The 13,177-nt window shown below is 41.4% G+C and overlaps 1 protein-coding gene across 4 annotated transcripts in view; it reads left to right on the top strand.

Annotated features, from left to right (window-relative positions):
* The first annotated feature begins 234 nt into the window (after positions 1–234).
* Positions 235–13,177, top strand: part of SLC10A7 (solute carrier family 10 member 7) — a 305,313-nt gene continuing 292,370 nt past the window's right edge. For all 4 annotated transcript variants that reach the window (XM_062199524.1, XM_062199525.1, XM_062199526.1 and 1 more), the window contains exons 1-2: positions 235–548; positions 6,957–7,039. In XM_062199524.1, the coding sequence (XP_062055508.1) occupies positions 449–548; positions 6,957–7,039 (183 nt within the window). In that variant the 5' untranslated portion in view covers positions 235–448. The remainder of the gene's footprint in view (positions 549–6,956; positions 7,040–13,177) is intronic.

The raw sequence follows: 13,177 nt of genomic DNA on the forward strand, positions 1-13,177 counted from the left end.
GCGCTTCATGACGCATCTCCGCCCCAGTCGTTCTGAAATTTCCTCAGGCCTAGGTAGCGGGGGGTCTGTTAGCCCTTCCCGGTGACCAGCGTCCCTTCTCCGATTGCCCGCTCTTGCGGGCTTGGCCCTCGCCTCCGCTTCTGATCATCGGCGCTCGGGAGCTCGCGGCTAGAGCTAAGCGAGCGTGTGCGCAGCTATCAGAAGGCGCGTGGTAGAGATGGCGGCGCTCAGTGAGACTTTCCTGTCACTGGCTACTACTACTCCCAGCCCTCCTCCTAGCCGCCCGAGCTACCCTCTGCTCTTGAGTTTACAAGTGGCAATTTGACTTGCTCTGCTGCATGTCTGGAGGGGCCGAGGAAAGTGTGGAGACGCCCCGGAGATTAAGGGATAGCAGCTCGAAAAGAAAAAAAGCCAAACAAACAAACAAAACCCACCCCCCCTAGCAGACATGAGGCTGCTGGAGAGGATGAGGAAGGAATGGTTCATGATCGGGATCGTGTTGGTCATCGCCGCAGCTAAGCTGGAGCCGTCGGTGGGGGTGAACGGGGGTAAGTGCTGCCCGTCAGCCGGCTCCACCGCGGAGCCCACTTCAGAACTAATTCCAGGAGGGGCGGCCCCAGTGGGCAAGCCCGGGGTGTCCTCTGCCCCTTTTGCAGATTTAGCTCCCCAGGGGCCACTTGCAGCTTAGGGAGAGGGCAGAGGAACTGAGCGCAGGTGGCCTGTGCCGTGAACCATCGGTGACTTTCCTCGGCGTCCATGAGGAGAGATGGAAACTTACTCCTCCTGCCTTCAAAGTAGCATCCTGTCCCCGGGGACGCCCGGTTGCTGGGAGTTCCTTATCTATCTTGGAGTGGACCTCGTCGTCTGGTCTGTTTCTGACTCCTCCTGCCCACGTTAAAAAAGAGAGAGAGAGAGAGAAAGGGTGGAGGTGAAAAGGGGGCCCCGCTGCTCGCTGCGTTGGCTCTGTGGCCCACGTGTTGCAGAGTGATGATTTGCTCCAGTCGCTGCCGCTCCTGAAACTCCCAAGCCGACTGACACGTTGCACTCTTTTGATTCCGGGACCTTACTTCCGTGTGCCGCGGGGATTCAGCGGCCGTGCTGGCCGGCTCCCGGAGACACCCTGGGTTACAGACCCTGGGCAGGGTGGATTCTTGCAGGACGGTGTGGGTGGGCCCAGTTAGGGGGCGACACTCGAGATGTCATTAATGGCTTCGAAATCCCTAGAAATCCGGCCCTACTGCTCAGACCCAGGAATTGAACTTGTCCCATTCATTCGTGAAGCTGACCTTGGGTGTCAGTGGCCAAGTTTATTGGGGAGTTTCAGTCAGACGCAGCTGGAGCAGATGAGGCCAGAAGTGAACACACACGCACTTTATGGCAATCCTGCTTGCAAGCATATTTGAAGTTCCTTGTACCTTTTTGTGAAAACACGTTGGAAATGAATGAAATGATCTCTCAGGATTATACAGGCTCCTTCTCCCTTCCACCCCCACTTCCTAGACACATGCTAAAAAGAATTATTTACACAGAGATTGTGGAGATGAAAGCTTTTTTGTTTGTTTTAAAGAGTTTCCTTCTTCTAGATTCAAGCTCAGAGTTCATGGAGTATGTAACGGCGAGAATAAAGCCGTCATTCCTTGTGGTTTCTCCCTTGGAAAATACATCTCTTAGACACAGCTGCTCTGTGAGCTTTCCGGAAACTTTTCCGAAGCTGATGTTTCAGGTTCTGTCAGGTGATGAGCTCCTTCTCTCCCTGGAACCAGCTGAGTAGTGGGAATGAAACTCCGCGTGCCCTTGTGGTGTGCAGAGCTCACCTCTGAGAGATTCTGGTGTTGGAGCCCTTGCTCCCTTTTGCAGTGCCATGACTTGGTGATGGATGCTTGGACAGCTTACATATGCAGGGGCTAGGTTTGGCAAAATGCAAGCATACTTCAACAAGTTCATGGGAAGCGAATTAAAAGATATGTTTCCTTTGGTGCAAAAGCATTGAAATCTGACATAGTAGAAGTCTTCAAAAATGCATGGGAAATATCTATTCTGACAAAAACTATGCATGGATTTCAACTTTCTTTTTTGCTCCAGCATGAACTTGTCTTTGAATTCCATTCCCCATGAGGTTTTCGAAGGACTGAGTTACCTTTCCCTCAGAGCTCTGTGGACAAAAATGTAGTTGAGTGCTGCATCCTGTCCTCCCTGTAGTGTTGAGACAGACTCTATACTCTTCTTTGTTCCCTTGGAATGTGCTTACTGAAGTTGTGGTACATTATTATATCTTAGAAACACTGCTTCCCATTTTCCCTAGTCCTCATGTTATTAACAGAGAACAGTTCATTTCTTTAATTATAACAGAGTAGAATGTTAAGAGCTGAAAAGACTTCCAAATATATTAAGCCCGCCTGCCTCTTTCCCAGCTGGATATACTTAGGCCTGAAGCCAGGTGATTCACCCTAGGTTAAGTTAGCTAGCTTTGCAAAGAGAAACAACTGGAGACCAGGACTCCTTATTTCATACCACTTGCAGAGTCCATACTAATTGTTCTGGCAAAAATCAGTAAAACCGAATATCTCTTTTAAGGAATATTACCACATGCTGAGTGCTGATCCAAGGAAACACTGCAAAATCAATTGATATTAGACAAGAATAACAACATACCACATGCTGCTGTCTTTGATAGCTATTCCAGTGTAAAAGTTAATTTTGTGAAAACAATAGTTAAGCAGTTGTCTGGGATATCCTATATAGAGGCTGTCAGCCTAAGTTCTGTTGAGTTTTTTTTTTTTTTTTTTGATAGGCAGAGTGGACAGTGAGAGAGAGAGAGAGAGAGAAAGGTCTTCCTTTTGCCATTGGTTCACCCTCCAATGGCCGCCAGCGCACCGCTGATCCGATGGCAGGAGCCAGGTGCTTCTCCTGGTCTCCCATGGGGTGCAGGGCCCAAGCACTTGGGCCATCCTCCACTGCACTCCCTGGCCACAGCAGAGAGCTGGCCTGGAAGAGGGGCAACCAGGACAGGATCGGTGCCCTGACCGGGACTAGAACCCGGTGTGCCAGCGCCGCAAGGTGGAGGATTAGCCTAGTGAGCCGCGGCGCCGGCCTAGTTCTGTTGAGTTTTTAATGGACCTTCCCTCCTGCTAAACCTTTGGAACAGAAACCCACCTTCAATTTGTAACACTTCCATTTCCCTGGTTAAAAACAACGAAGAGCTAGCAAGGAGAGGAATGGCAGCTGAAAACACCCTTCTCTTTATAATGGTCTAAAGCTCTTTTTGCTTGGAATTTTTAGCTAAAAGTTTCCATTTATGGGCTTTGTCCACTAGGAATGTGATTTGTAATACATTCACATCAGCTGGACAGTTTTCAATTGAACATTTTTCTAGACATTTTTAAATAGGAAAAGTTTCAGTAGTTTTTAGTTTTTTTGTGATACTTATTTTACCTTCACTTTAATTAATACCTTAAAGATTGCACTGTATTTTTTAAAGTGTAAATTTTTTTTCACTTAAAATTTCACATGTATGAGTTCCCTTAACAAAATCTTTATGGTCAGTTGGTGAATTAGTGTGACAGAAAATGTATAGATGTGGGAACCTTAACACTTGAGACACCGAATATTTTCTGAATGGAAAGAAGCACAGCAATTATCTCCTTAGATAATTTAAACATTAACTCGGTATTCTTTTTACATTTAATTTTTAAATGTACAGGAGATTGAAAATAAATAGCTGTAGAAGATGTAAATCTGTAGTCAGATGTTAATGATCTGTGTTCTACGGAGTCCTGAGCTGTCTCATTCCTTAGAAGTTAGGGGTGTTCAGCACTGTGCCATTTGTCTTTGGGAAAAGTTTGTTTCTTTGGAGGTTCAGAGTAAGTTTCTCACTTCTACCTGCGTCTTAACCTAAATTTTTGCCCTTAATAAGACATTAATCCTAAAAAGGAAATTGCTTCATTTTTCCATTAAAAATATATCCTGAAACTGGCTGTAAATGTGAAGAATATTAGCATGAATATCTTAGCTTTAGAAGGGAAATTTACTTTGGTGATGAGGGCTTTTGTGGATTGGCAATCATTCCTTGCATTCTTATGTATTCCAAATCATTTTCTTTCTCCCTCCCATTAAAAATCATGGGTTTTGGAGCCCAAATGTTGCTTCTGATTTTATGCCCAGCTTTTTTTTGGATTGTGATTCCCCATTTCATTTTTGTTGATAAACATTTAAAAATTTTGTTTAAAGTAAAACATACTTCCACTTTGAGCTTTATATCCATTTTAAGATGTGAATGTGGTTTTTTTGTGACATGGAAGATATAATTGTTAGCTTGGGGAGGGAACAGATATAATTTGTATATTATTGTTTCAACTCTCACCTCTGTGCAAATATTTGCCAACTTTTTATTTCAGCCCTAGGTGACTTCCAGTTCCGCATTCCCAACTTGGATGATCTGTTAGCTTCTCAGTTGATTATGTTTCAGAAGGACCTTAAGTTGCTCTAAGTCAAAATAAATCCCTCTTTCCTCTTTTCAGGTACATCATAGGTAGCCCCAGAATGTCCTCACCATACTCTTTCATGGATTAGAGTTATTTAGATGTGCAGCTAATATAAAAAGACAATATTCCTTGTCTGTAGCATTAAAAATTAGGGATCAGTGTATTGAGTTATGCCAATTAGTTACTAGTTAGGTGTATTTATGAATGTGTGCGTGGAGTTCAGGAATAGTTAGCATCTTAAAAAAAAAAAAAAACACTTTGTTGTTCACCTGTTGTGGATGCTTCACTTGCCCCAAAGAAACATGCATTCTGAGTCAGTGATGAGTGTTTGCTGTGGAGACTTAACTTTGAACTTGTGCCCTAACCCTCAATAACAACCGCCTTGCTAATTCTAACTCCTCCTGTGCGGAAATTCTGGAGACATCACTGTGGATGGAACCAAAATGGATAAGAATAAGGGCTCATAAAAAGCAGGGCACTCGGGGGAAATAAAAATATGAGTCATAGAGCAGGGCATTTAGAATTCCTGGGAGCCATCTATCTGCTTCCAAAACAAGCCAGATTTCTTGATGTTAAAATCTGCTTCTGAATTACCCTCCTCAGCTGTTGGAGAAATATTGTTTCTGAGTGTGAGCTGCCGAGACAGACTCGCTCACAAGTGTAAAAATAATGTACTTCTTTTTCAAAATTGTTCCTGCCCTGAAATGAAAAGCAAGCCTTCACTGGCCTTCACCCATTTGCTCCCTCTTCTCAGACCTTAACAAAATGATCTGTGTAAAGGGAGGATACATAGAAACACTTACTGCAGTGTTTGAAGAATCTTTGCTTTTTTTGTTCAAGGTGGTGCAATAAATGCCTAAGAAGTAGTAGGTGCTCAAGAAATGTTTTTAAAATGAGTGAGTGATGATTTCCTTCCCAAGCTTGGTCTTCTAGATATTTATTGAGCAGTGCCTATGGGTATGGTGGAGGCTTTAGGGGTATGGAGGAGACATGATTGTGGTCCTATTGTTTGACCTAAGGGGTGTGTGGGTTTCTTGGGGCTGTTGCAACAAATGACCATGAATCCGGTGGCTTGAAACAACAGATATTTATTTCTCATAACTCTTGAGGTCTGAAGTCTGAAGTCAAAACACCCCCTGAGGGCTCTGCAGAGGGACCCTTCCTGGCTTCCTCTAGCGTGTGTGGTTGTTGCCAGCTGTCCTTAGCATTCCCAGAGTTGTGGCAGTGGCACTCCAACCTCCACCTCCATCTTCAAGTGGCTGACTTCCCTGTGTGTGTCTTCTTGGAAGAATACCATTCATTGGATTAGTGACCACAGTAGTCTAATAAGACCCCACCTTAATTTGATTATATTTGCAAAGACTGTATTTCTTAGTGAGGTCACATTCATAGGTTCTGGGCAGATATGAGTTTTGGGAAACATTACTTAATCCATTACAAGAGAGCTGAACAGAATATCAAATATGAGAGGACCTCAGGTTTTAAAATGTTGGTATGCACTAGGATTTCTCAGTGTGAGCACTACTGACATTTTGGACACAATAATTTGTTGTTGGAAGTACTGTCGTATGCCTTCCAGGATGTTTAGCAGAATTCTTGATCTCTATCCACCCTATGTTAGCAGCACATCTTCTGAGTTATGCCAAACAAAAAAAGTTTTTACACACTGCCAAATGTCTGTGGTAGCCCAAATCCACTGCTGGAGAACCACTAACATGTAGGTATAAAATGACATTTATCTCAGAACTGTGTCTTCTGAAAGAATGTTACTGTCTGGTTAACACAGGAGATCTTCAAGTCGATTGGGTACAGTTCACATGCGACATTTTGTATGTCAGGACAGCCCCTGTTGTCCTCATAGCATTAACACATTTGAGCAATGGCCGCCTAACTCCAGGCAGGCCTGTCCTTATGGGCGTATCACAGTACCCCAGGCCTAGCACAAGTTAATAATAACTACATTCATAGCCATGTATTATATATGCTTTATCTTACTCCTGTAGTAAGTGCTTCCTAAGTATTAGTAGAATGAATACTCTTGGGCTGATCCAAATACACGCATGGATGCAAGCTTTTATTTCTAGTACCCTAGCAGAAATAAAATATTTGCTAAAGAGAAGGAAACTCCATCGAGTCTCTTCTTTATGTTTGGTGGGGGGTATTTTGGTTGCTGGGGCAGCAATGGTATTGGTGATGGATCTAGTTAGGACTTACATGGAAGGTTTGGCCTGCCTTCTCTCCTGTGTGTTTTTTTATTCTTCTGAGGTGAGGATACAGTGCTGATGCAGATAGCCATGATCCCTGCCTGCAGTTAGGCTGCCTCGTAGCAAATGCTTTGCTCTGTCAGGACAGTTGAACACTAGAGGCAATGCTGATATTTAAAGTACTATTGGTTCTCCTCCAATAGCTTCTCTTTCATACCAAGTTATCCACTGGAAATCCTTTGCTAACAGTAATTCATTTCTCTCTTTTTAGGACCACTGAAGCCAGAAATAACTGTATCGTACATTGCTGTTGCAACAATATTTTTTAACAGTGGACTGTCATTGAAAACAGAGGTACTGTCACCTATGGGACACATGAATAGCAGAGAGAAACATTTAATTTATACTTACTGTTTTGACATTTGAGGGTCCTTTTGGCAAAGCTATTTATAGCTATGATCCCAAGGCTTCCTTATGATAGAAGATAACCTAGACTCAAGCAAAGATTGTGTGTTTTGTTCTTATGTCCTATAGGACCCTGGGATGTGGTTATGATGAATATTGTGTGTGTGTGTTTAAAGGTATACTTATTTATTTGAAAGGCAGAGTAAAAGAGATGGGAAAAAGAGAGAGAGAGAGAGAGAGAGAGAGAGAGAGAGAGGAGATCTTCCATTTGCTAGTTTGCTCCCCAAATGACCACAACATTACAACAGCCAGAGCAGGGCCAGACTGAAGCTAGGAGCCAGGAACTTGAGCCTGGTCTCCCTCATGGGTGGCAGGGACCCAAGCACGGGTCCTCTTCTGCTGCTTCCCCAGATGTATTAGTGGAGAGCTAGATTAGAAGCAGAGCAAGCAGGACTCGAACTGGTGCTCCCTTGAGGGATGCTGGCAACACAAGCAATGACTTAACCCATTGTACCACGTCTGCCCCTAGATGTGTGTTTGTAAATATTTATTTATCTATTTGCCAAGTAGAGAGACAGAGAGTGCCCATCCCTTTTTCAATCCCCAGTTGGTTGTAACACCTAGCCAGGGGCTGAAACTCAGTCTGGATCTCTCATATAGGCGGGTGGTGGGGACCCAACCAATTGAGCTACCAACTGCTGCCTCCCAGAGTGTGCATTTGCTGGAAACTGTAGTCAGGAATGGCACAGTGACTTGAACCCAGGCCCTTCATTTGGGGTGTGGGCGTCCTAACTGGAGCCTTAACCACTAGGCCAAATACGTACCACTTGAACCTTTTTTTAATATGGCAACTGAACTTAAGCATCTACTTCAGGTCATCCTCAAATGATGATGGTAACTCATGGGAACCTGTTGTGCTTGGGCACATTTGCATTGTTAAAGCTTATTTTGATTTCCTGAAGTTTTGTGGATCACCTTTTGTTACTAGTATTCATGCTATACTGGAAATGCTTTTTTGTGTCTTAGCTCTTAACTGCTATTTGTTTACAAAAGCATATTCCTCTTTAGCATATCTATTAAATATTAATAGATACTTCAGAAGCAATATTGATAATTTTCAGAATGAGTCACAATCTGTCATGCAGACAGATAGGTGTTACTACTCACTGTTTCACTGAACATGGGATTCTCTTGGGAGTAAAGAAATCCAGATATTTTTACATGTGAAAGAAGGATGAGTAGGATTTAGTTTTCTCATTTTGACTTGCAATGGAAGAAAAAAGGGGAGAAAATGCCCATTTGATTGGAAAAAAATTATATAAAGTTATTCAGACATGCTTATTACTATGTAAATAAGGAAATCTTATTGTAAGAAGGATTTTTTTTCTTTTAAATGGCTTTTAAAGTGAAAGTTATGGTTCAGCATCATGTCTTGCTTTTATGTATTTTAACTTTATTTCCTTCTCTTTTAAGCATGATTTCAATGAAGGCAAATTTTTTTATTTTATTTTATTTTTTTATTTTTGACAGGCAGAGTGGACAGTGAGAGAGAGAGAGAGAAAGGTCTTCCTTTTGCCATTGGTTCACCCTCCAATGGTCGCCGCGGTAGGCGCGCTGCGGCCGGCGCACTGCGCTGATCCGATGGCAGGAGCCAGGTGCTTCTCCTGGTCTCCCATGGGGTGCAGGGCCCAAGCACTTGGGCCATCCTCCACTGCACTCCCTGGCCACAGCAGAGAGCTGGCCTGGAAAAGGGGCAACCGGGACAGGATCGGTTCCCCGACCGGGACTAGAACCCAGTGTGCCAGCGCCGCAAGGCGGAGGATTAGCCTAGTGAGCCGCGGTGCCGGCCTGAAGGCAAAATTTAATTACCTCCTTCTGAGATCACCCTAGTAGCCACATGAAAAATGTAATTTTATTAAATTTATGTATATGGTAGCTATCGGGGTGATATTAATTTTTTCATTGTGACATATTTTTTGTGTGTATATATGTGTATATGTGTGTATGTACAATGTGTAGTGTCTATAGCTGATAAACTGCATATCAAGAATTGCAAATATTTTTGCCGATTGCCTGATGCTGTGAAAGTAACTGGCATGGCATGGAATTCTCTAAAAATGTCCAATTCTAGTTTTGGTAAATCATACTGATATCACAGGGCTGTGATTAGTGCTTCCAGGGCACAGGGTTTTTCTGTCAACAGTTAAGCCCTAATATTGGTAATATGGCTCCAGCTGCTACTTATACTATGAGAAACCTGGCAAGAGACTCTTCACTGCTTAGCTTCTTACTTAAAGCTGTTCTGTAAAGCAGCCAATTTCATAGATGTAAGAGTTGAAGAAGGAAGAGTGTCACAGCTATCAGCGTTTCTCTAAGGAACAACTTTCTTAAGCACATAGGAAACCTTCAGAGTCATCCAGCTAATTTGTATCTATCATGAAATGCCTTGATCCTGAGCTTCATCGTGGTATCTAAGTGGCCATCAAAGCCATTTGCTCCATCAAAAGTCCTTTTCAAATGAATACAACATTCATTTTCAAAAGCCATTTAACTTAAGATGTCCTCTGTTGTATCACTGTGTAACATTAAAACACTTCTAAGCCCTGCTAATTTCCTGGGCAACTAAACAGCTTTAAGTTAGGAGATAGTAGTCTTGTTATTTGATTTCTAGTTAATAATCACAAATTAATTTCTGCTGGGACTATGATCTGTATCTGGGTAGGTTCTAGAGTAGAACATTTTTGTACATAGGAGATATTCTGTAAATTATTGTTGCCTTGAGTTTATTTGGAAGCATTTGTGTTGGTCCCATTCAACTTACATTGAACATTTCATACAGTATTATTCATATATTGATTTGCTGAAGTGTATTTTAAGATGTTTTACTAATTTATTAAAATTGTAAAGGCAACTGTACTAATGTAATACTAATAGTAAATCTTCAATTTTATATTGATATGTAGTTTCTGAAATAACTGTTGGAATAATTTTTGAAATTTTGTTATATTGAAGTGAAATAAGGTCATGCTTTAAATTTATCTTATATTTATTTGCCTTCGACCTGCAGTTTCAGACTTAGATTGTGGTAGTGGAGCCAATTCATTTCAACAAATACTCTTGAAATGCCTATGGGTACAAGGCACTGTACTTGGTGCTGGGCATGGAAACAATGATGAGTGGGAGGCTTATGGCCTGGAAAGGGGTCCTGAATACTCTATTTTCCTAAGCAGGTTATTACTTTTTAATCCCATTAACTGAAAAGTAAATATAGCAAACTTCAAAACTGTAGGCCATGCTGCTTGTTTTAAGCCCAGAGCTATAAGACTGAGTCTCAGAAAGTGAATCAGATAAAGGTCAAATAAGGGCTAGACGGGAAATTGGTATGTAATGAAAATATTTCTACGTCCCAGTCAAAGCCCTGGTTTAAGCCATTCTTGATGCTGTCAGTGAGACTGTGGCATAATCAGTACATTATGTGGAATATCTCCTTCCTCTTATTTTAATGGAATCTGACCTGTATTACATGTGAATAAACAAAATGTCATGCAGAATCAACTTTTCAATTTTTCATGATGGTATTTATTTGAATATGTGGCCCTGAACTCTACATGGATATATGGGAATAATACAACTTTGGGTTTTATAGGGTTTTCTTGCTTCTTTCTTTTCCAGTGTTATTTTGTCTTTATGGTTATTGGAAGAAGATATGGAAAATATATGACACTAGGTTTTTGTGACAGCCTTGAGCCTTTTCCTTGGGAACATTTATGTCTGTTACTTCTCTGTTTTTAAGAAGACCCTCATAGCCCACGGTACTATGTTGGGGCTCATTTTGTTGGGTACTTCTTTTTTTTTTTTTTAAGATATCTATCTATCTGTCGATCTATCTGAAAGGCTGAATGTCAGGGAGAGAGGGAGAGACATGTTTCATTTGCTGGTTCTCTCCCCAGATGGCTGCAATGGGCTAGGCTAAAGCGAACTCGATTAGGGTCTCATATGGGTGGCAGGGACCCAAACACTGGGGCCATCTTCCATTGCTTTCCCAGGTGCATTAACAGGGAGCAAGATTGGAAGTGAAGCACCTGGGACTTGAACCGGTGCTTTGATATGGGATGTCAGTGTTGTAGGCCATGACTTAACCTTCTGTGCTATACGCCAACCCTTTGTATTCTTTTTTAAATTTAATTTTTTATTTCTATTTTAAAAGATTTATTTATTTATTTGAAAGAGTTACAGAGAAAGGAGAGACACAGAGAAAGATCTTCCATCTGCTGGTTCACTCCCTAAATGCCCTCAACAACTGGGGCTAGGCCAGGCTGAAGCCAGGAGCCGGGAACTTCTGAGTATCCCACATGAGTGCAGGGGCCCAGGAACTTGGGCTGTCTTGGGCTACTTTCCCAGGTGCATTATCAGGGAGCTGGATCAGAAGTGGAACAGCCTGACTCTAACTAGCACCCATATGGGATGTAGGTGCTGCAGGCTACCACTTAATCAGCTGTGCCACAGTGCTGACCCCTATTGTGTTCCTTAATGTACCGTTATGCTGGTGCAATGTCAGTTGTTGCTAATTGTCATTTTCTGAATCAACTAGTATTTGTAACTCCATTTTAGTTTTACATTTTTTCTGGTTATAAAAGTAGTATTTGCAGAAAGATTAGAAAGAATAAACATAACAGCTATTAAAATCTCTATGTTTTGTATCCCTTTTTGTTTCCCCAAGCATTTTAAAATTTCTGTTTATTTGAGAGGGGGCGGGGGGATAGAGAGAGAGACAGACAGACAGGTAGACAGAGAGGGTTTCCATACGCTGGTTCTATTCCCACACAGTTGTGAGAGAAGGGGCTGGATTGAGGCCAAGGCTAAAGCTAGGAGACAGAAACTCCATTCATGTCTCTTACCTGGTTAGCAGGAACTCAGTTACTGGAGCCATCACTGCTGCCTCCCAGGGCACATGTTAGCAGGAAGCTGGAGAGAGGAATTAGATATGGGTATTGAGCCACGGCAGTCCAGTATGGGATACTGGTGTATTAAGTGAGGTTTTAACTGCTAGACCAAATGCCTGTCCTCCTAACCATGCTTCATATTTAGAATATTTAAAAAACAAGATACATTTAAAAAAATAAAATTCTCTATATATGTTTATGCATGTACTTACAGACATATGCATGTACACACACCTATCACCTTATTTGTTGCCTGTAGCCATGAATTACTTTTGGGAACTTAAGTTTGATTTTTTTTTTTTTTACTTTTTACATTACTTTATACACATAGTTCAGAATTAAAAGGTACAAAAATGAGTGTGTATAGTAAGGAGTCTTCCTTTCATATCTCTACCAGATGTGTTTTCTCTGGAAACAACTGAGATTAACAATTTCTGTGTACTTTTCCAGAGAAAATTCTATGTAAAATATAGACACTTATATCCAGGTATCTTTAAGTTATAGTATTTTTACACTGACACTTCATGGTATTTTACTTGAAAGGATATTTTGTAGTTTATTTCATACCACATAAAGAGTTTGATTTTGTGTGCCAGATAATGTTCTGTTGTACAGATATGTCATGATATGGCCATTTTGGTAATTAGCAAGGTTTTGGTATTACAAGTATATTGGCATTATCTACCCTTGGGAACACAGGTGAAGAGATACACTCTGGAAGTACATTTGCTAGGTTAATAGTGTGTGCTGTTTAAATTGTTATAGACATCCTAAGTACCTAGGATTGTGCCGGGTGCTCAGTAAGTATTTCTAGAATTAAGGAATGAGTTGCCAGATTACTCTCCATAGATTGTGGCAATTTCCACTCTTTCTACTGTACTCCATATGCTCATCATAGTTTTTTAATAGCTAATAACACTTTCATTATACTTATTTAATTATTCTTATTTAATTATTCTTTTGTAAAACTTATTTAATTATTCTCTGATTTTTGGACATTTGTTTCTAGATTTTGCTCTAACATATGATATTTTGACCATCAAATTCTCTGTATAACTGTTTGTAACCTCTTTATATCCTTAGAATAAAAGCCTACACATAAAATTTGGGGTCAAGAATATAAATTATATTATGGCCCTTGATA

This window comes from Lepus europaeus, chromosome 8 (assembly GCF_033115175.1).
Source record: "Lepus europaeus isolate LE1 chromosome 8, mLepTim1.pri, whole genome shotgun sequence".
NCBI classification, from domain to species: Eukaryota; Metazoa; Chordata; class Mammalia; order Lagomorpha; family Leporidae; genus Lepus; species Lepus europaeus.